The 17,973-nt window shown below is 44.1% G+C and overlaps 1 protein-coding gene across 1 annotated transcript in view; it reads left to right on the top strand.

Moving 5' to 3' along the window:
* Positions 1 to 17,973, top strand: part of LOC137545260 (enteropeptidase-like) — a 191,459-nt gene that overhangs the window by 139,430 nt on the left and 34,056 nt on the right. The window contains exons 9-10 of the mRNA XM_068266378.1: positions 985 to 1,094; positions 6,804 to 6,944. Coding sequence (XP_068122479.1) covers positions 985 to 1,094; positions 6,804 to 6,944 — 251 coding nt within the window. The remainder of the gene's footprint in view (positions 1 to 984; positions 1,095 to 6,803; positions 6,945 to 17,973) is intronic.

Raw genomic sequence — 17,973 nt, 5'->3', positions numbered from 1 at the left:
CTATACTGGACACTATACTGTCTATACTGGGCACTATACTGGGCACTATACTAGCTAAACTGGGCACTTTACTAGCTATACTGGGCACTATACTAGCTATACTGGACACTACCTACCTATACTGGGCACTATACTGGGCACTATACTGGCTATACTGGGCACTACACTAGCTATACTGGGCACTACACTAGCTATACTGGGCCCTTTACTAGCTATACTGGGCACTATACTAGCTAAACTGGGCACTATACTAGCTAAACTGGGCACTATACTAGCTATACTGAGGCACTACCTACCCATACTGGGCACTATACTAGCTATACTGGGACACACTGGGGGGCTGCACCAATCCAGCATTTCCTACCCCCGGCTTATATGGGGGTCAATCCTTTTTCCCTGGTTTTTCAGGGAAAAGTTGGGGGTCGGCTTATATGTGGGTCGGCTTATATGCGAGTTTATACGGTATACATAATTATTGTAAAAATGAAGCACTTTTTTATTAAAATATTTTCACTGGAGCTCCTCTTTTATTTGTAATATTTTCCATTTTCCAGATTAAACTAGAATATGTATATTCTATTTATATTTAATATATTGATTTTACTTTTGGCACTAAATGTAATAAGCAAATAAAACAAAAATAAAACTATGCATTCCTTTTAATGTTTCTTTAATGAATATATAACTGAATTAAATGATGTTCACAGTATATTTGCCTGGAGTTCAGATTCTCTTCATTTTACAGTGATTTGACCATATTTTGCACTGGGCTAGTTCTTTTATGTCTATGGAATAAAAACATAATGTTTGCTTAATATATTTTGCCAATTCTGCATAAGAAAACAAAAAATAGCATTAAACAGTAAGTTGTAATCTTTACAACATTTTTAAACTATAACTCCTGAATAAAATGCTACTAAAGATGAATAATAATCCTTTTTGTATTTTCACTTATTTGACAATGCTCATTGTTTGCTTCCACAGCGTTAAGAAAGGTTTCAACATTAAAATTAATTTCCCATTTTTTGAGACGCAAAATTACGCAGACATTTTATTTATTTATGAAGGGATTGGACCAAACAGAATTTTAAGAGGTAAGCTTTGAAGTTCATTTTTATTTTGCAAACTAAATGTCAAGCGTAACCTACTTGGTTGAATCAAAATAAAATTATTACTTTTATGTACAAATATCTGACACTCGAACAAAAGATTTCAGCTTGTGTATTTTTAAGTTGACTTGCTTAAAGTTGTTTCGAGCAGCGATACAATACATAACTTATAATGGTGAAAAATCAGAACGTATGGCAGTTATGAGAGGCATGGTTTGGCTTTTAGGCTTCAGACTATTAGACCCATGCCTCCAAATTGAACCCTATCTTCTCGTACTTCAGTCTTTTGATCAGCAGCCCCTATGTTCCATTTCCCACTGTCTGAACTGAGGCATATTTATTAAAACCAATGCAAGGGAAATTGGAGTAAGCATGGTGTAAAATGAAAACATGCTAAGGTCAAGTGCAGTGTTCCTATTTTCAATTTCGAGAAACTATTTGCAAAAGTACATTGCATTTTCACAAAATGGTCAAAGGAAACAAATTTGTGAAAAATCGTGAAAGGAGCAAAATTGGGTTTTTAGCGTGAAAATTTGAAAAATCAAAAACTTGTTACAAAAATGGTTTTTGATGGCATTGTTGCCCGGAAGTCAAATTTAACAGTATTTTTGCGAAAATTAATGTGAAAAGAATATCGTCATTTTTACTCATCACTGGTCAAGGTTTGCAATTTGCTTCTGTTTTGCACTTGATCTTTGAGACTGAAGCAGAAGGTTTAACCTGTTTCGGACCAACGAAGTTTAAATCTACGTCGGGCAGGTGGGGCTGCAGTTCTGACCGGACGTAGGCTCTACGTCCCATTCACCGCGCACCCCCGCCCGTTCCCGCCGCTCTCGCTGCTCTGCCCCCACCGCAATGTGCTGCCCTGCCAACTCTATGACGGCAGAGCACTGTGAGCCGGGCAGGAGCTGTTTTCATTGGCTCCTGGCCCTATCATTCCTGTAAGCCAATCCCACGGCGCTCTGCCATCATAGAGACAGCAGAGAGAGCAGCCTGCGGCAGGGACAAAGCGACATGACTGATGGGAGTGACGGATTTTTGCGACGATTCGTCGGTATGCAGCGTTTTAATGTACCAGCAGCCTCTGGTCTTTAAGGGGGCAGAGGCTGATGGTACCAAAGTGGTTAATAGATATCCTGCATTTTATGTAGAGTCCCCTGGGTCACCAACATGTATTATCGATGAAGCCTAACCAAACCACCCAGCTGGATTTAATAGTATTCTACAGAAACTGTAAAATGCTTTAATGCCTGGTTTACGATCTGTGGGCTCTATCCTCTTGCTCTATCCTCTTGCTTCATTTACCCTTTGTCTTTCTCTTCACTTTCTTGCCTTATGTCCTCTATTTTATACCTTCTCTGTACACTCTTTCACATTATCTCTCTACCAACTATTTCACCCTTTTTTCTCACCGCTTTCTCTTTTATTTATTCCCTCTCTCTCCTCCTTCTCCCATTTCTGTGTTCTCGGTTTTGCCTATCTCACTTTCTTTCAACTATATCTTCTCTCTCATTCTTCCAAATCATCCCTTTTTTTTATCTCTATGACACCTCTATTGCAGGTCTCACTCTCGCTTTCTACTGTATGATATATTTTCACCTAAGTTTTCTCCTAAGTGATATTTCCACAACTTGTAAATAAAATGCCTTTTAAGCCACCAGCAAGCACACAAATACTCAAAATAATTGTTACAGTACTTTTTCATCAACTTTTTGGCACTTTTTCCATGCAAAGTGCTAAAAAGTTATTGTAAATGGAAGATGAAATATTATCTCCTAGGTGAAAACTCAGGAGAAAAAGTGAATTGCATATGGGTCACAGTCCCATATTCAATTCACTTTTTCTCCTGAGTTTTATCCCAGGTGATATTTTCACACGTTGTCATAAAATTCATTTTAAGCCATCAGCAATTTTTTGTTACCTTTTCAAATGCAGAGTGATGACAAGTTATTTTAAACATGTTGGCGAATTTAATAAGGGCCGTGGTTTCTTCTGCCCCATTGATTTTAATTTATTTTGTGAAAATTAGCGTATTAAGCAAAATACAATATACTGTCTCTCACAAAATCTAACTAACACAAAAACATGAAATTTGCACAAAAATGCTGCCAAAGCAGAAATAAACATTACCCAAGTCTACAGGAGCTTACATTCATTTCTCTATCAAATTACAGCTAGGCCAGTAATGCCTCAGTAAGGCCTTTTCACATCGCTGAATTGCTCACTCACTGTGCACTTCAGCCTTCAGTTTGTCAGCCCATGTAATTGAATGCAGTCAAATTCCCGTGATTGTAACCCAACATGTTTTAGAACATGACACCCGAGAACTCCCTCTTGTCACATCTGGGTGTGGCTTAAATTGTGCCCAGATGTAAATCCATGGGGTGGTTGTGAAACACTCAGCAGGTCCACAGGAGCAGATGATTAGCAGTGGATGCACTTCTCAAGGAGCCACCAACAGTGCATCACAACCAGTAGTCCTGTAAGGGACTTGCAGTGATTGGGGCCATCCCCCTCCCTGCTGAACAACATATATTTCCCTGTTGCCAGGCTCCAGACATGTGCACTAAACAGGAAAAACAGATACAAAGTTAAGGAATTCCACACAAAACTGGAACTCAAATGGTGTGCGTGTTTTTTCAGTCACAGAGCTGAATTCCTCTGTTATCAGCTCATTAATTCACTGGCTGTCCAGGACATACCATATTTAGCATAGGTAAACAAAATAAATATTGTGTGTTGGTTATAAGATAACTGTTTTTCTAGTAGCTGTGCAATAGGTCAGAGCTTCTACACACATGCGCTGAGATGCACTCTGACCGCAGCAAATACTAGAGAATCCAGAATTATGCTAGCTTGCAACTTATCTACATTGCTCACTACCTCTACTCCCTTCCTTCTCTCACTCTTCTTTAAAGAGACTCTGTAACAAAATTTTCATCCTTATTTCTTCTATCCTATAAGTTCCTATGCCTGTTCTAATGTGGTCTGGCTTACTGCAGCCTTTCCTTCTTGCACAATGGCTGTGTTATCTCTGTTATATGATCTAATCTTCTCTCCTCTGTCGGATCTGTCGGGCTCAGGCTGTCTGGCTGGAATGTGCTGTGCTGCTTGTGACTGGATATAAGCTATAGACACCCTCTCCAGGCCCCCTGCAAGCTCTGTGTGACTCACACACTCTGCTTACTTGAGCCTATCACAAGCTCTTAGCAGCCATGTCTTTTGTTTGTAAACACTGCCTAAAACTGGTAATTACAAGCCAGGTTTGCAGCAGAGAGTGGCAGAAACAGCACAGAGGGGCCCAGGAAAACATAATGAATAGAATGGTATGCTTTTTTTTGTAAGAATTTTAGAATATAGATTCTCTTTAATAGTTAAGACTCCTGAATTAAGGATCTGTAGCTACAAATTATCCCCAAACCCTTATCAATAATGTTCCCTCATAATCTGTGGTGCTATCCCTAAATATTGCAGAATACTCAGTATAGCCATGGCCACAATGTGTCATCCCAGCATTGCCCTGTCCTCACAGTCTCCTGAGTACAGTTATATATGTGTCTCCTTCATTGCCATATACCCCAAGTATCCACATTGTGCTTGTCCAAGAATAAAACATAGGACCCTATTGCTGCAAGGCTAAAAAGCTGTCTTCTATCCCTTGTCACTCTCCATTCCTCCCTTCTCTTGCTTTCCTTCTTCCCTCATCTCCTCCTCACCTCCCAGGCCCATATACAATTCACTGTTTCTCCTGAGTTTTTTCCTATTTATATTTTAATACCTTGTCTTAAAATGCCTTTTAAATCCCCAGGAAACAAGACAATACTCAAAATAATTTTGATGGTACTTTTTCACCAACTTTTGGGTACTTTTTCAATTGTAAAATGCTGAAAAGTTATTTTATAGAGTAGATGAAATTGTCTAATAGAAGATAAGTCAGGGTAAAAAGTTTATTGCATATGGGCTCCAGTCTCTAAACTTTCTACTCCTCTCTCCCTCTCTCACCCACCCTATCTTTCTTTCCTTTCCTCTTGATATCTCCCTCTCTAAAAAAAATTCCATTAGTGTGTCACCCTAATTATTAGATTTTTACAGCATAGCAATAGTCTAATGTCCCACCATATTATTATTATTATATATTTATATAGCACTGACATCTTCGGCAGCACTTTACAGAGCACAAAGTCACGTCACTGATTGTCTTCAGAGGAGCTCAAAATCGAATCCCTACCATGGCCATAGTTTAATGTCCTACCATATTATTATTATTATGTATTTATATAGCACTGACATTATGTTTCTTTTATGTGGAAACACTGCTTTTTTGGAAGGAGAAGGGAAGGCAGACTGGAGTGATGGGGGTCCAGTAAGTTTGCTCTGATGATGAGTGATGGGGGCCCACAAATCTCTAAAGGCAGCCTTAACCACCCAACAGTTGATTGTGTGAAGGCGGCCTATGTCCAGCCTAAGTACTTTACATGTCTCTTCTCCCCGCCTTTCCTTTTTGTCTGCTCATCTTGCCCCTCTTCTCACCTTCTTCTCCGGTGTCCTCTTGTCCACTCATAGGGCTTGATTCACAAAGCGGTGCTAACCCAGTAAAAGACTTTAGGCGTGATATCCATTGCACCACACTGGTGAAAAGCCAGTTTAGGCGTGAGAAGTTTAGGCGTGATAAGCTTAGGGCGTGATAAGTTTAGATAAGTTTAGATTGCGCGCAAAGTCCCGTGCGCAAAGCAGCGCCATTAAACTCTATGCGAAGTACACCAGACTTTGCTAGTGCAAAACTTTTGATCAGCTGTGCACTGCGGTGCTAACCCAGTTGGTGCTTAAACCTATCACACCTAAACTTATCACACCTAAACTTATCACGCCTAAACTTATCATGCTTAAACTTATCATGCCTAAACTTATCATGCCTAAACTTATCACGGCTAAACTGAGTTTAGGCGTGATAAGGGGCTTTTCACCAGGGTGCTAACTGTTAGCACCGCTTTGTGAATCAGGCCTAAAGCCTCTAATCTTTTTGATATATCTTCTCATTTTTCCCTTCTCTATTAAACTCCTGCCTCATCTAGATTTGCTTTTATAAGTCTAACATGCAAAATCCTCACTTGTCATCATGACACTCTTATGTTTTTTGCTTATAATATCGTATTCGGGCTCACTCAACACAACAGCTTAATGAGGCATCACAATGTATAATTTATTAGCTAATCTTATATAGTCAAAATGCTGATGCCCACTGATTTGATCTGATAAGCAGCTATCCCAGCGATTTTGGTCTTTTATAGTAAAATTAATAAAGCTTTTAGGTAGTCCTAATGAATTCGTCTCACACAATTAAAGTATATTCAGTTCTTAGACGAGCATTGGAGTTCTTTATTATTTATTCAACCATAGTAATAAAATTGCATGTATAGTAATTAGAGCAGCGCAGAAAGTTAAAAGGATACCTTTTATGCATCTCATCTGAGAATGCCACTTTGAATGGCTGTAATTGCTTTATAAGAAGAGGAAACTTAGCCAGTGTCTACGTGGTAAACAGTTTGAAGCTATTGAATGTTCATTTCATTTTTTCTTTCCTATTATGACAATCTTTTGTGCCACAAAATTAACATCTCTGCGCCTTTGAACAGAAAATACTGTAATTTGTTATCAGTGATATAATGGGCTCCTGAAATGTATTCTGCATTCTAGAATCGCTTGAAGGCACAAATCCCTCGACGGTTCGGATTTTTTCCAATCAAGCAATGGTAGAGTTTGAAACTGGTTATGCCTCGTATGGCCACCTGGGCTTCCAAGCAACGTACACCATATTTACGACCAACAGTGTATCCAGTATGTATAATTCCTTTATTATATTTAATAAAGTAGCTAATGATTATTTAAATTATTAGTAATCCAATCATGCTTTTTTTTGTTATGCTATAGACCAGGGATGGGAAAAGTATGACCCACAGGCCAAATTTGGCCTGTGGGCCTTATAAAGGCGGCCTGCCGCTAGCAGGCCAGATTCTTCTCCCTCCATTCTCTCCCTTCCGCCATCTTTTTTAAGTTGCACGCAGCATACAACAACACAAAGAACTCACCAATCACTCATTCCAGCGGCGATTTCCATGGCAATAGCGGCATCATGTGACATCCCATCATTACGTACCAACATGTCACATGATGCTGCTATAGGCATGGAGACCGCCACTGGAACAAGCGATTAGGAGAGTTAAAACCATTTTTGAGGGAAGGGGGAGCGAGGGAGGGAGAGGAATGTGGTACAATCCTTCCAGACTTTGCCCACCCCTAGTATAGTCTATAACACTGCTCTGAGCACTTTCCAGAAATTTTATTTTATAGATGAGTAAGCTGGACACATAAATATTATCTGCATGTAAAACAAGGGGGATCTATGCAGAAAACTTTGTTAAAGTTGTCATGTGCAGAGAGCACATGGCAATTATGGTGTTACTTATGGTGACAAGGTAGCAAAAATTGCGCAGTTAGCACAACCTGCATTACCTAAGTCGCATTGGCCTCAATTCACTAAGATCATGCTGGAGATAATAAGGCAAGAGAAAACGTACCTCCACACAGTGAGAGAGTTATCTTATCTCTTCATTCCTTAAGTTACCTCCTCTGTAGTTATTTTTCCTCCTCTGTAGTTAATTTACCTCCTCTGTAGTTATTTTCACACGCAGTTAATAAACAGCCTGTCTTTAACTCTGGAGTTATTTTAAGGATTGAAGAGTTAACTTAAAGACAGAAGAGTTAACTTTAGGTTTGCCTGAGGTAAAATGTTTCCTGAATACTACATGCCTCATCACCATGGTGATAACTCTAGAAACGTTATTAAAGACAGGAGATAAGCTTAGTGAATTGAGGCCAATGCCTGAAGCAGACCGGATGGAGTTAATGATTGGGTCTGTGAGTGAAGCTTTTGCTGTTGATTGTCTTAGCATCACCAAGAACTGCTGTTGTATGTGCTTAGCAAGCATGTTTTACTGTTTTATGTTAAAATGTCTATTCTAGTTTATTTGCAAGTAAGTATCATAGCCTTGTGACTACTGGTGTTGGACACTCAAGGACAATTGCACATATAGGACTTTTGTGTGTGTAGCAAATGTTTATTCTTTCACCAAAAAGTAGCATAACATTGCACTTACAAGCATTACACACCCACAGACACATACATGAATAATATGTTTGAACAAACTTTATTCTTACCCCCCCCCCCCCCCCCTCCAAAAAAAAGTGTCTTAAAATATCTACAACACTTTTTTTTTCAGTAACATGCCTGTAGCATTGTGAATTTTGGAAACACACAGATACATACTGTATTTAGTGTGTGTGTTTAGCAAACCTTTATTCTTACACCCTCCAAAAAAATCTGTATCTTGAAATATTGGCACTAGTGCTTTTGCAAGTAGCATAGCATTGTCACTATTGTGACACACACACATACCTACAGGCAGGGGTGTAACTAGAAATCACTGGGCCCCTCTGCAAAACTTTGGACTAGTACCCCCACCACCACCTCCACCACCTTCACCCCTCAGGATTTCTGAACAGGTAAACTGAATACCAATGTTATTCAATTGGCTTATGCATACAAGTCCACTGCGCACTCCAAAACACCTTCTGTATAACCTATGAGAAAACAGTTTTCATAATGTAAAACTATATGGCTTCATACAACACGCTTCACCATACAGAGCAAGTGCCAAATACGTGCTTTCACCTATCTAAGGAATAGGAGTACATATCCTTAACATCCTCTCCTGGGATAGATAGTGCATCTAACTAATCCTGCAAGGGAGCTGCTAGTACCTACATATGTGCCATGCGAACACACCAGCAAGCTGTGTGTTCAGATCACTAATAGGGGAAGAGGGGGAGCACTAGATAAAATCCTAGCCACAAAGGATCAAATACAATTTAAAAAAGCTCCTACTACTACTAGCAGCTACCGTGCAGACTTATTCTTGTAACGAAGATCCCAGCTTTTAACTTAGCTTTAGGGACAGCATTGATTGCTGCTAGTGTTGGGCGAACACCTGGATGTTCGGGTTCGGGAAAGTTCGCCGAACATGGCCGCGATGTTCGGCATGTTCGGGCCGAACCCCGAACTCCCCGAACATCCCGCTTTTGGGGGCCCTATGGGGTCGCAGGCATAAGGGGGGAGCATGCCCCGATCGCGGGGGGGGGGTTGGAAATTCCCCCCACCCCCTCCGCTAGCGCTCCCCCCTCTGCCCGCTTCCCCATACAAAAGTTTCAGGAAGTAAAACAGTACCGGTGGTACGAGTGGGTGGCTGGCAGTGGGCGGCACTGTGAAGTGAGTGACTGAGGAGGAGGAGTCCGGAGAGTGACGCGTTGAGGGAGGGCGGGCAGCGGGCGGTTCAGCAGTAGTACGGTACGGGCAGAGGGGGGAGCGCTAGCGGAGGGGGTGGGGGGAATTTCCGACCCCCCCCCCCCCGCGATCGGGGCATGCTCCCCCCTTATGCCTGCGACCCCATAGGGGGGCAGTATTCGGCCGAACAGGGCCCTGTTCGGCTAGTCATTCCGCAGGTCGGGCGAACCCCGAACAGTTTGGCCGAACACCACCAGGTGTTCGGCCGAACTCGAACATCACCCAAACAGGGTGATGTTCTGCAGAACCCGAACAGTGGCGAACACTGTTCGCCCAACACTAATTGCTGCATGCTTTTTGTAAGTGGATTCGCATGAGGATTTGCATGAGTGTGCGGAAGTTCAAGGCAGATTTCCTACGTACATGCAAGAAGGGCGTCCATAAATGTGGAGGCACAAAATATCAGCTAGTAGCAGTGCTGCTCGTAATGGAAAAATCTACGCTTACGGATCATTACGCTATTACGCATTACGCAATTACGGTTACGGCGTAGGAAAATATCTACGGTACATCACTGTAATTACGCGTAAACTTACGCAATTACGCGTAAGGATACCGTAATGAAGGCGCTTACACTACGATGTTACGCGTAGTGCCGTAATACCCATTAATGCGTATTTTTTGACGCATGCGGACGATATGTACGCAATAGCCGTCAATGTGACAGTTATTGCGTACATATCATTCGTATGCGTCAAAACGTACGCTTATACTGAAGGGCGGGAGAAGATACTATTGGTTGCTTAGGATGTTGACTGATTGGCTACTCTTAGAAAATGGGAGATTTTACGTTAGTAATTACGCGTAAAATTACGCGTAAGTGTTCGTAAAATTACGCATGCCTAGCAATTACGGTAGACAGTGTAATTACGATACCACTTACGGTCTTACGCGTAAATAATTACGCGTAAGACCGTAAGTTACGCGTAACGCTTACGTGTAAATTTTCATTGAATTACGATGCGTAATTACGCTCATGCGTAATTTCGGCCCAGCACTGAAATATTGGTAAATTTACAGATATTCTACTAATATGAAGTGCAAATTACATTGGTAAATGATACTGATACATTACTACAGCTAAACCTAACCCTATTCTCACACAGAACCCTCCACAACGGATGCCTAGCCCTAACCACCCCCTCATCAATGCCTAGCCATAACCACCCCACCTCTGGTGCCTGACCTTAATTCTCCCCTCCTAAATGCCTAACCCTAACCACCCCTTTTAATGCCTAACCCTAACCACTCCCTCTGCCAATGTCTAACCTTACAAACACTTCCCCTCTGATGACTAACGCTAACCAAACCCCCACCCTCTGATGTCTAAACTTAAAGGGAACCTAAACTGAGAGGGATATGGATGTTTCCTTTTAAAAAATACCAGTTGCCTGGCAGCCCTGCTGATCTCTTTGGCTGCTGTAGTGGCTGAATCACAGACCTGAAATAAGCATGTAGCTAATCCAGTCTGACTTCATCTGCATGCTTGTTCAGGGGCTGTGGATTAAAGTATTAGAGACACAGGATCAGCAGGTGAGTCAGGAAACTGGTATTATTTTAAAAGGAAAAATCCATATCCTTCTCAGTTTAGGTTCCCTTTAACCACCTCTCTCCGATGCCTATCATTTAGCACCTCCCTCTGATTCCTAACCCCAACCACCCCCTCTGCACACCTAACCTTAGATATCAAGTGCTGCCATAGGTGCCCACTGCCCATACAAATATTGTTTACAGAAGGAAATGTGGGCACCGGAGGGACCGGGTAAATAGCAGTTGCCACCCCTTATGCAAATTGTGGCTACAAATAGCAGATGCAAGCGCCCAAATAGCCTCCCATAAATTATATTTGTATGGGCACCTATGTGGACGCCCACATTTTTTGTTTCAGATTTCATAATAAAACATGCAGAGCTCCTAAGCAGGGGCTTTGCTGACACCAGAGAGAAAGGGAACTTCAAGTGAGAGGGATATGGAGGCTGACATATTTATTTAATTTTAAATAATACAAGCTGCCTGGCAGTCCTGCCAATCCTCTGCCTTCAATACTTTGAGCCATAGACTCTGAGCAAGCATGCAGATTAGGTGTTTCTGTCAAAAATCTGACTAGATTACCTGAATGCTTATTTCAGGTGTGCCATTCAGACACTACTCCAGCCAAAGATCAGCAGGACTGGCAGGAAACTGGTGTTATTTAAAAGGAAATAAATATGGCAGCCTCCATATCTCACTCATTTCAGGTGTACTTTTTTTATTTATTCTTTATTTATCCAAAAACATATATTTTCCAAAATCTTACAAAAAGTCCAATACACAATCTTTACAAAATGTGTTCCAGAAGAAGTCTCTTTCCTTCCCCAACATAACTTATCCCAAGTTTGACCCATTTCCTCTGTTCCCAGAGCTAATCTTCTTCTTTTCTCACCTCTGGCTATCATTCCGTTACCAATCCCATCTCCTTCCTATCCATTCTTATATGTGTGGGCCAGAGCTTGGATCACATCCTCTGGTTGTATACCCTCTCCAAAAGAAAGGGAATGTTAGGGTAACAGAAGAAATCTCTTCCCAAACAGAAAAAACAAAATAGCACCACCACCCAAAAATAAAAATAATTACCCCCCTAGATCTCCCTGCCCATGGGGTAAACTGCCTTTCTTATTACCAATCTTATGTTACCCTATTACAATATTCATCCGTTTCTCTAAATTCCAACCATTTATCCCAACCCCAGTTTTCTTTTCCTTTAATTATGCTCGAAAGTTCTTCCATCCAATACACTTGGTTTACCTCCGCAAACCATTCCTTTATAGTTGGGGCCTGTTGGCTTTTCCAATTTCTTGCAATTAAGATCCGAGCCACATTAATTAAATGCATCCCCAGTGACCCCTTATACTCTCTAATCCCTTTCTCCGCTAAGTGTAACAGATATACCTCAGGTCCCACCGAAATTGGTATCCCCGCCAACTCCCAGATCCATTTTTTTACACCCTCCCAATATGTAGTGAGGCCCTCACATGTCCACCAGATATGCATGAAATCCCCTCTTTCTTTACCACACCTCCAGCATATTGGGCTTACCTCACTTATCTTGTTTAACCTATCTGGTGTATAATACCACCTCATCACAATTTTATAGCCAGATTTCTGTATCCGGGTGGACATCGAGGCCCCATATGTCATTTTGACTATTCTTTTCCATTGGGAACTCGTCCATTCCCTCCCCATTTCCTTTTCCCATTTTATTTTATATTTTAAAGTATGATCTTCCTCTTCTTCTAGTATTTTATATATCTTTGCCAGGTACTTTAAAACAAGTATGTCTGTATTGCACCACCAACCCTTGAAAACCTTTATTTATAGATGTGCATGAAATAAAGGCTTGAGGAAAAAATGGCGGGTGGATAATAAACAATAAACATATTTTTGAACTGGGCGCAAAGTGAAGCCAAAAACATGTAAATGATAAGTAGTGTTGTAAAACAGACCAAAATGAAAACAAAAATGTATTTACTTTAAAAACCATTTCATTATTCAGTAATACAGCCAAGCCTAACCCTACTCTCACACAGAATCCTCCCCTGGTGGCACCTAATCCTAAGACCTCTCTCCCCCCCCCCTGGTGGTGCCTAACAGGGTTGCTCGTAAACTACGCCAGCGCGAATCTACGCATCGTAGTACGCAACTATGCGTCGTAGTTCGTAGGCGAAGTTTAAGAACTACACTTACGCATTTCCGCGTAGTCGTAGTCCCGCTATGCGTAGCTTCGTCCGCTACGCGTAGTTGACGTATGTATTGCGAAGTCAACTACGCGTGCGGTAACTGCATTGATATAGGTCATTGTGCATGCGCAGAAATTTTATTGTCCTTTGTACGCATACAATCTCGCATTGGATGTTGGAATGTATGCTTAAATTAGTTTGTGTATGCACATTAGCAGATTATTGCGGAAATTTTTCCGCATAAGGGCATAAGTGGTCGCATCAACTACGCTACGCAATACGTGAAGCTTGCGTATTTTAATGCATAGTCTACGGTATGCTAACGTAGTGAAGTGGCTGATTTCGAAGCCGTAGATTGCGAAGCGTATTTGCGTAAAAATATGCGTAGTTCCAGCGTAGCGAAATTGGCTGCCTACGACCATCCCTGCCTAAAAAAAGAAAAAACTTTCAAAATCACGTGTACAGTGCTGCGATCTAGTGCAGCGCTGTTCAGGGGACAGCTCTGTCACTGTGCTAAGTTGTATAGCTCTGCAACGAGCTGTTAAAGCTGCAGAGCACTGAATTGTAAAAAAAACTTCTGGTCACTAGGAGGGTGTAAGCCTGTGGTCCTTAAGTGGTTAAGACACTCCCCCCCCTCCCCAGTGGTGCCTAACCCTAAGACCCCCCTGTTGGTGCCTAATCTTAAATCCCTCCTGTGGGTGACTAACACTAAAGGTGGCCATACACTGGTCGATTTGCCATCAGATTCGACTAACAGATAGATCCCTCTCTGATCGAATCTGATCAGAGAGGGATCGTATGGCTACCTTTACTGCAAACAGATTGTGAACCGATATCAGCCTGAAACCGTTCACAATCTGTTGTGGTGGTGGTGGTGCTGCTGCCGCCGCTCCCCCGGCCCGCATGCCCGCATACATTACCTGCTCCGCCGGCGCGACTCCAGTCCCCAGGTCTCCGCTGCCTTCTCCGCTCTGGTCTCCAGGTCCAGCATGCATTACTTCTTCCTGCCCGGCAGGAAGTTTAAACAGTAAAGCGGCCTCTACTGTTTAAACTTCCTGCCGGGCAGGAGGAACTGAAGCATGCCGGAGACCAGCGCTTACGCGGAGCAGCGGTGACCAGGTAATGTATTGCCGCTCTTTTGCGTTGGTCGTCGGGCACTCGAACGCCGCTAGCGACGCGCTCCCTACCCGCGGGCGATCGACGGTAATTTTCCACACGGAGCGATCGGACGAAATGGATCGAAATTCGGCGTGTAGCGCGAACGATTGGCAGCAGATTCGATCTCAGTGATCGAATCTGCTGCAAATCGGGCCAGTGTATGGCCAGCTTAAAGGTAGCCATACACTTATAGATTTGCAGCAGATTCAACCATCAGATAGATTTCTGTCAGATGCCTGTCAAGTCGAATCTGACAGGAAACTATCTGATGTGCGCCACACACTAGAAACAGATTTCCAACAGATTTCAGAATAAAATCTATTGAAAATCAATCTAAATGCATTATTGGACCATTAGATCCAATGCACTTCTGATCGGTCGATCGATTCTACAGAATCGATCCATCGATCGATGGCTGAAATCGACCAGTGTATGGGTCTTAGGGATGGGACTAGTGTTGGGCGAACACCTGGATGTTCGGGTTCGGGTCCGTTCGCCGAACATGGGCCAGATGTTTGTCATGTTCGGCCCGAACCCCGAACTCCCCGAACATCCCGCTTTTGGGGGCCCTATGGGGTCGCAGGCATAAGGGGAAGCATGCCCCGGTCGCGGGGAGGATCGGAAATTCCCCCCACCCCCTCCGCTAGCGCTCCCCCCTCTGCCCGCTTCCCCATACAAAAATTTTCCGTAAAGTTCAATAGTACCTTCAGTGGCTGGCCTGGCTGGCACTGTGGTGTGAGTGAGGAGGAGGAGGAGTCCGAGTAGGACGCGTTGAGGCCGGGCAGCGGGCGGTTCAGCGGTAGTACCCTTGTGGTACTTCCGCCCTTTCTCTGACCTCACATCCTCTACGTGATGACGCATACGAGGGTACGCGTGACACGTACCCTCGTATGCAGAGGACGTGAGGTCAGAGAAAGGGCGGAAGTACCACAAGGGTACTACCGCTGAACCACCCGCTGCCCGGCCTTAACGCGTCCTACTCGGACTCCTCCTCCTCCTCACTCACACCACAGTGCCAGCCAGGCCAGCCACTGAAGGTACTATTGAACTTTACGGAAAATTTTTGTATGGGGAAGCGGGCAGAGGGGGGAGCGCTAGCGGAGGGGGTGGGGGGAATTTCCAACCCCCCCCCGCGACCGGGGCATGCTCCCCCCTTATGCCTGCGACCCCATAGGGGGGCAGTATTCGGCCGTACAGGGCCCTGTTCGGCCGAACAGGGGCCCTGTTCGGCCTGTTCGGCTGGGCATTGAGCTGTTCGGGCGAACCCGAACTAAAAAGGCCGAACACCATGAGGTGTTCGGCCGAACTCGAACATCACCCGAACAGTGTGATGTTCTGCAGAACCCGAACAGTGGCGAACACTGTTTGCCCAACACTAGATAGGACGAATCCACAATTTCTTTGAATCCGAATCTAAAAAGGTTCTCGAATATCTCGAACCTTTCGAATCCTGAATCTAACGAATCCTGCACATAAGAATTGTGCGATCCGTGGTATAGTTGCCCGCAGTATAGGTACCCAGGCATAGGTACCCACAGTATAGGTAGCGAGGTAAAGGTGCCTTCAGTATAGCTACCTAGGTATGGGTGCCTTCAATATTGGTAAATTTCAGTATAGGAAGCAAGGTATAGGGGCCTTCAGTATAGGTAGCAAGGTATATGGGCCTTCAGTATAGGTAGCAGGGTATATGGGCCTTCAGTATAGGTAGCAGGATATAGGGGCCTTCAGTATTGATAGCAAGGTACGTGTGCCTTCAGTATTGGTAGCAAGGTACATGTGCCTTCAGTATTGGTAGCAAGGTACGTGTGCCTTCAGTATCGGTAGCAAGGTATAGGGGCCTTCAGTATAGGTAGCAAGGTACATGTGCTTTCAGTATTGGTAGGTAACTAGGTATAGGGGCCTTCAGTATAGGTAGCAGGGTATATGTGCCTTCAGTATAGGTAGGTAGGTAAAGGGACCTTCAGTATAGGTAGCAGGGTATAGGGCCTTAAGTATAGGTAGGTATGTAGGTATGTATAGGGGCCTTTAGGTAGGTAGGTAGGTGTAGGGGCCTTTAGGTAGGTATAGGGGCCTTTAGGTAGGTAGGTAAAGGGACCTTCAGTTTAGATAGCAGGGTATAGGGCCTTAAGTATAGGTAGGTATGTACTTAGGTATAGGGGCCTTTAGGTAGGTAAGTAGGTAAAGGGACCTTCAGTATAGGTAGCAGGGTATAGGGCCTTAAGTGTAGGTAGGTATGTAGGTAGGTATAGGGGCCTTTAGGTAGGTAGGTAGGTATAGGGGCCTTTAGGTAGGTAGGTAAAGGGACCTTCAGTATAGGTAGCAGGGTATAGGGCCTTAAGTATAGATAGGTATGTAGGTAGGTATAGGGGCCTTTAGGTAGGTAGGTATAGGGGCCTTTAGGTAGGTAGGTAGGTAAAGGGACCTTCAGTATAGGTAGCAGGGTATAGGGCCTTACGTATAGGTAGGTATAGGGGCCTTTAGGGAGGTAGGTAGGTATAGGGGCCTTTAGGTAGGTAGGTAGGTATAGGGGCCTTTAGGTAGGTAGGTAGGTAGGTAGGTAAAGGGACCTTCAGTATAGGTAGCAGGGTATAGGGCCTTAAGTGTAGGTAGGTAGGTATGTAGGTAGGTATGTACAGGGACCTTTAGGTAGGTAGGTAGGTAAAGGGACCTTCAGTATAGGTAGCAGGGTATAGGGCCTTAAGTGTAGGTAGGTAGGTAGGTATGTATAGGGGCCGGTAGGTAGGTAGGTAGCCCCCCCCCCAACGGCCTCCTCGGCTCCCCGTGCCTCCTCCGCTCACCCCCTCCTTCCTGCATAAATAAGTATCTACTCACCTTTCCCGTGGAGCGCAGAGCGGCAGACCTCTTCATTACTTCCCTGTTCCTCCTAGTCGCCAGACCGGCTTTTACTGATGACGTCATTGTAAAAGCCGTCACTAGAGGGAACCAGGAAGTCAGCGAGAGGTCTGCCGCTCTGCGCTCTGCTCTGGATAGGTGAGTTGCTACTAACTATGCGGGCGGGCAAGTGGAGGAGGCGTGGAGGGGTCAGAGGAGGACAAGTGCGAGCGGCGGATGCGCGGCGATGCAGTGTTGGGATTCGGCGAATTCGGATGGCGGTAAATGGCGCTGGGATTCAAATTCACAAATCTTAAATATTTTCCCAATATTCGATGGATTCACGGATTCGCCGGATTCGTCGTCCCATCCCTAAAAACAATATTTCTCTGGTGCCCTCATTTCTGCTTTGAAGGGAACCAGAGAGGAACGGGGGGTGGAAAAAGAAAAAGATTTTATACATACCTGGGGCTTCTTCCAGCCCCATAAGCCTGAATCGCTCCCACGCCGCCGTCCTCAGCTTCCTGGATCCGCCGGTACCGGGCCCGTCACTTCCGGCGGACGCGGCCAATTGTCCGCATCACAGGGGTTCCCTCCATACATGTACGCATGCGGCTGCGCAGTAAGCAGCCACATGCGTATCTGTATGGGGAGAGCACCCTGTGATGCGGAGAATTGGCCGCGTCCGCCGGCCGACTTGCCGACTCGCGGCAATGACGGGACCCGGTGGCGGCTGATGCAGGCAGCGGAGGAGTGCGAC

The sequence above is a fragment of the Hyperolius riggenbachi genome, chromosome 2 (genome assembly GCF_040937935.1).
Source record: "Hyperolius riggenbachi isolate aHypRig1 chromosome 2, aHypRig1.pri, whole genome shotgun sequence".
NCBI classification, from domain to species: Eukaryota; Metazoa; Chordata; class Amphibia; order Anura; family Hyperoliidae; genus Hyperolius; species Hyperolius riggenbachi.
This window is presented reverse-complemented; position numbering and strand designations above follow the sequence as displayed.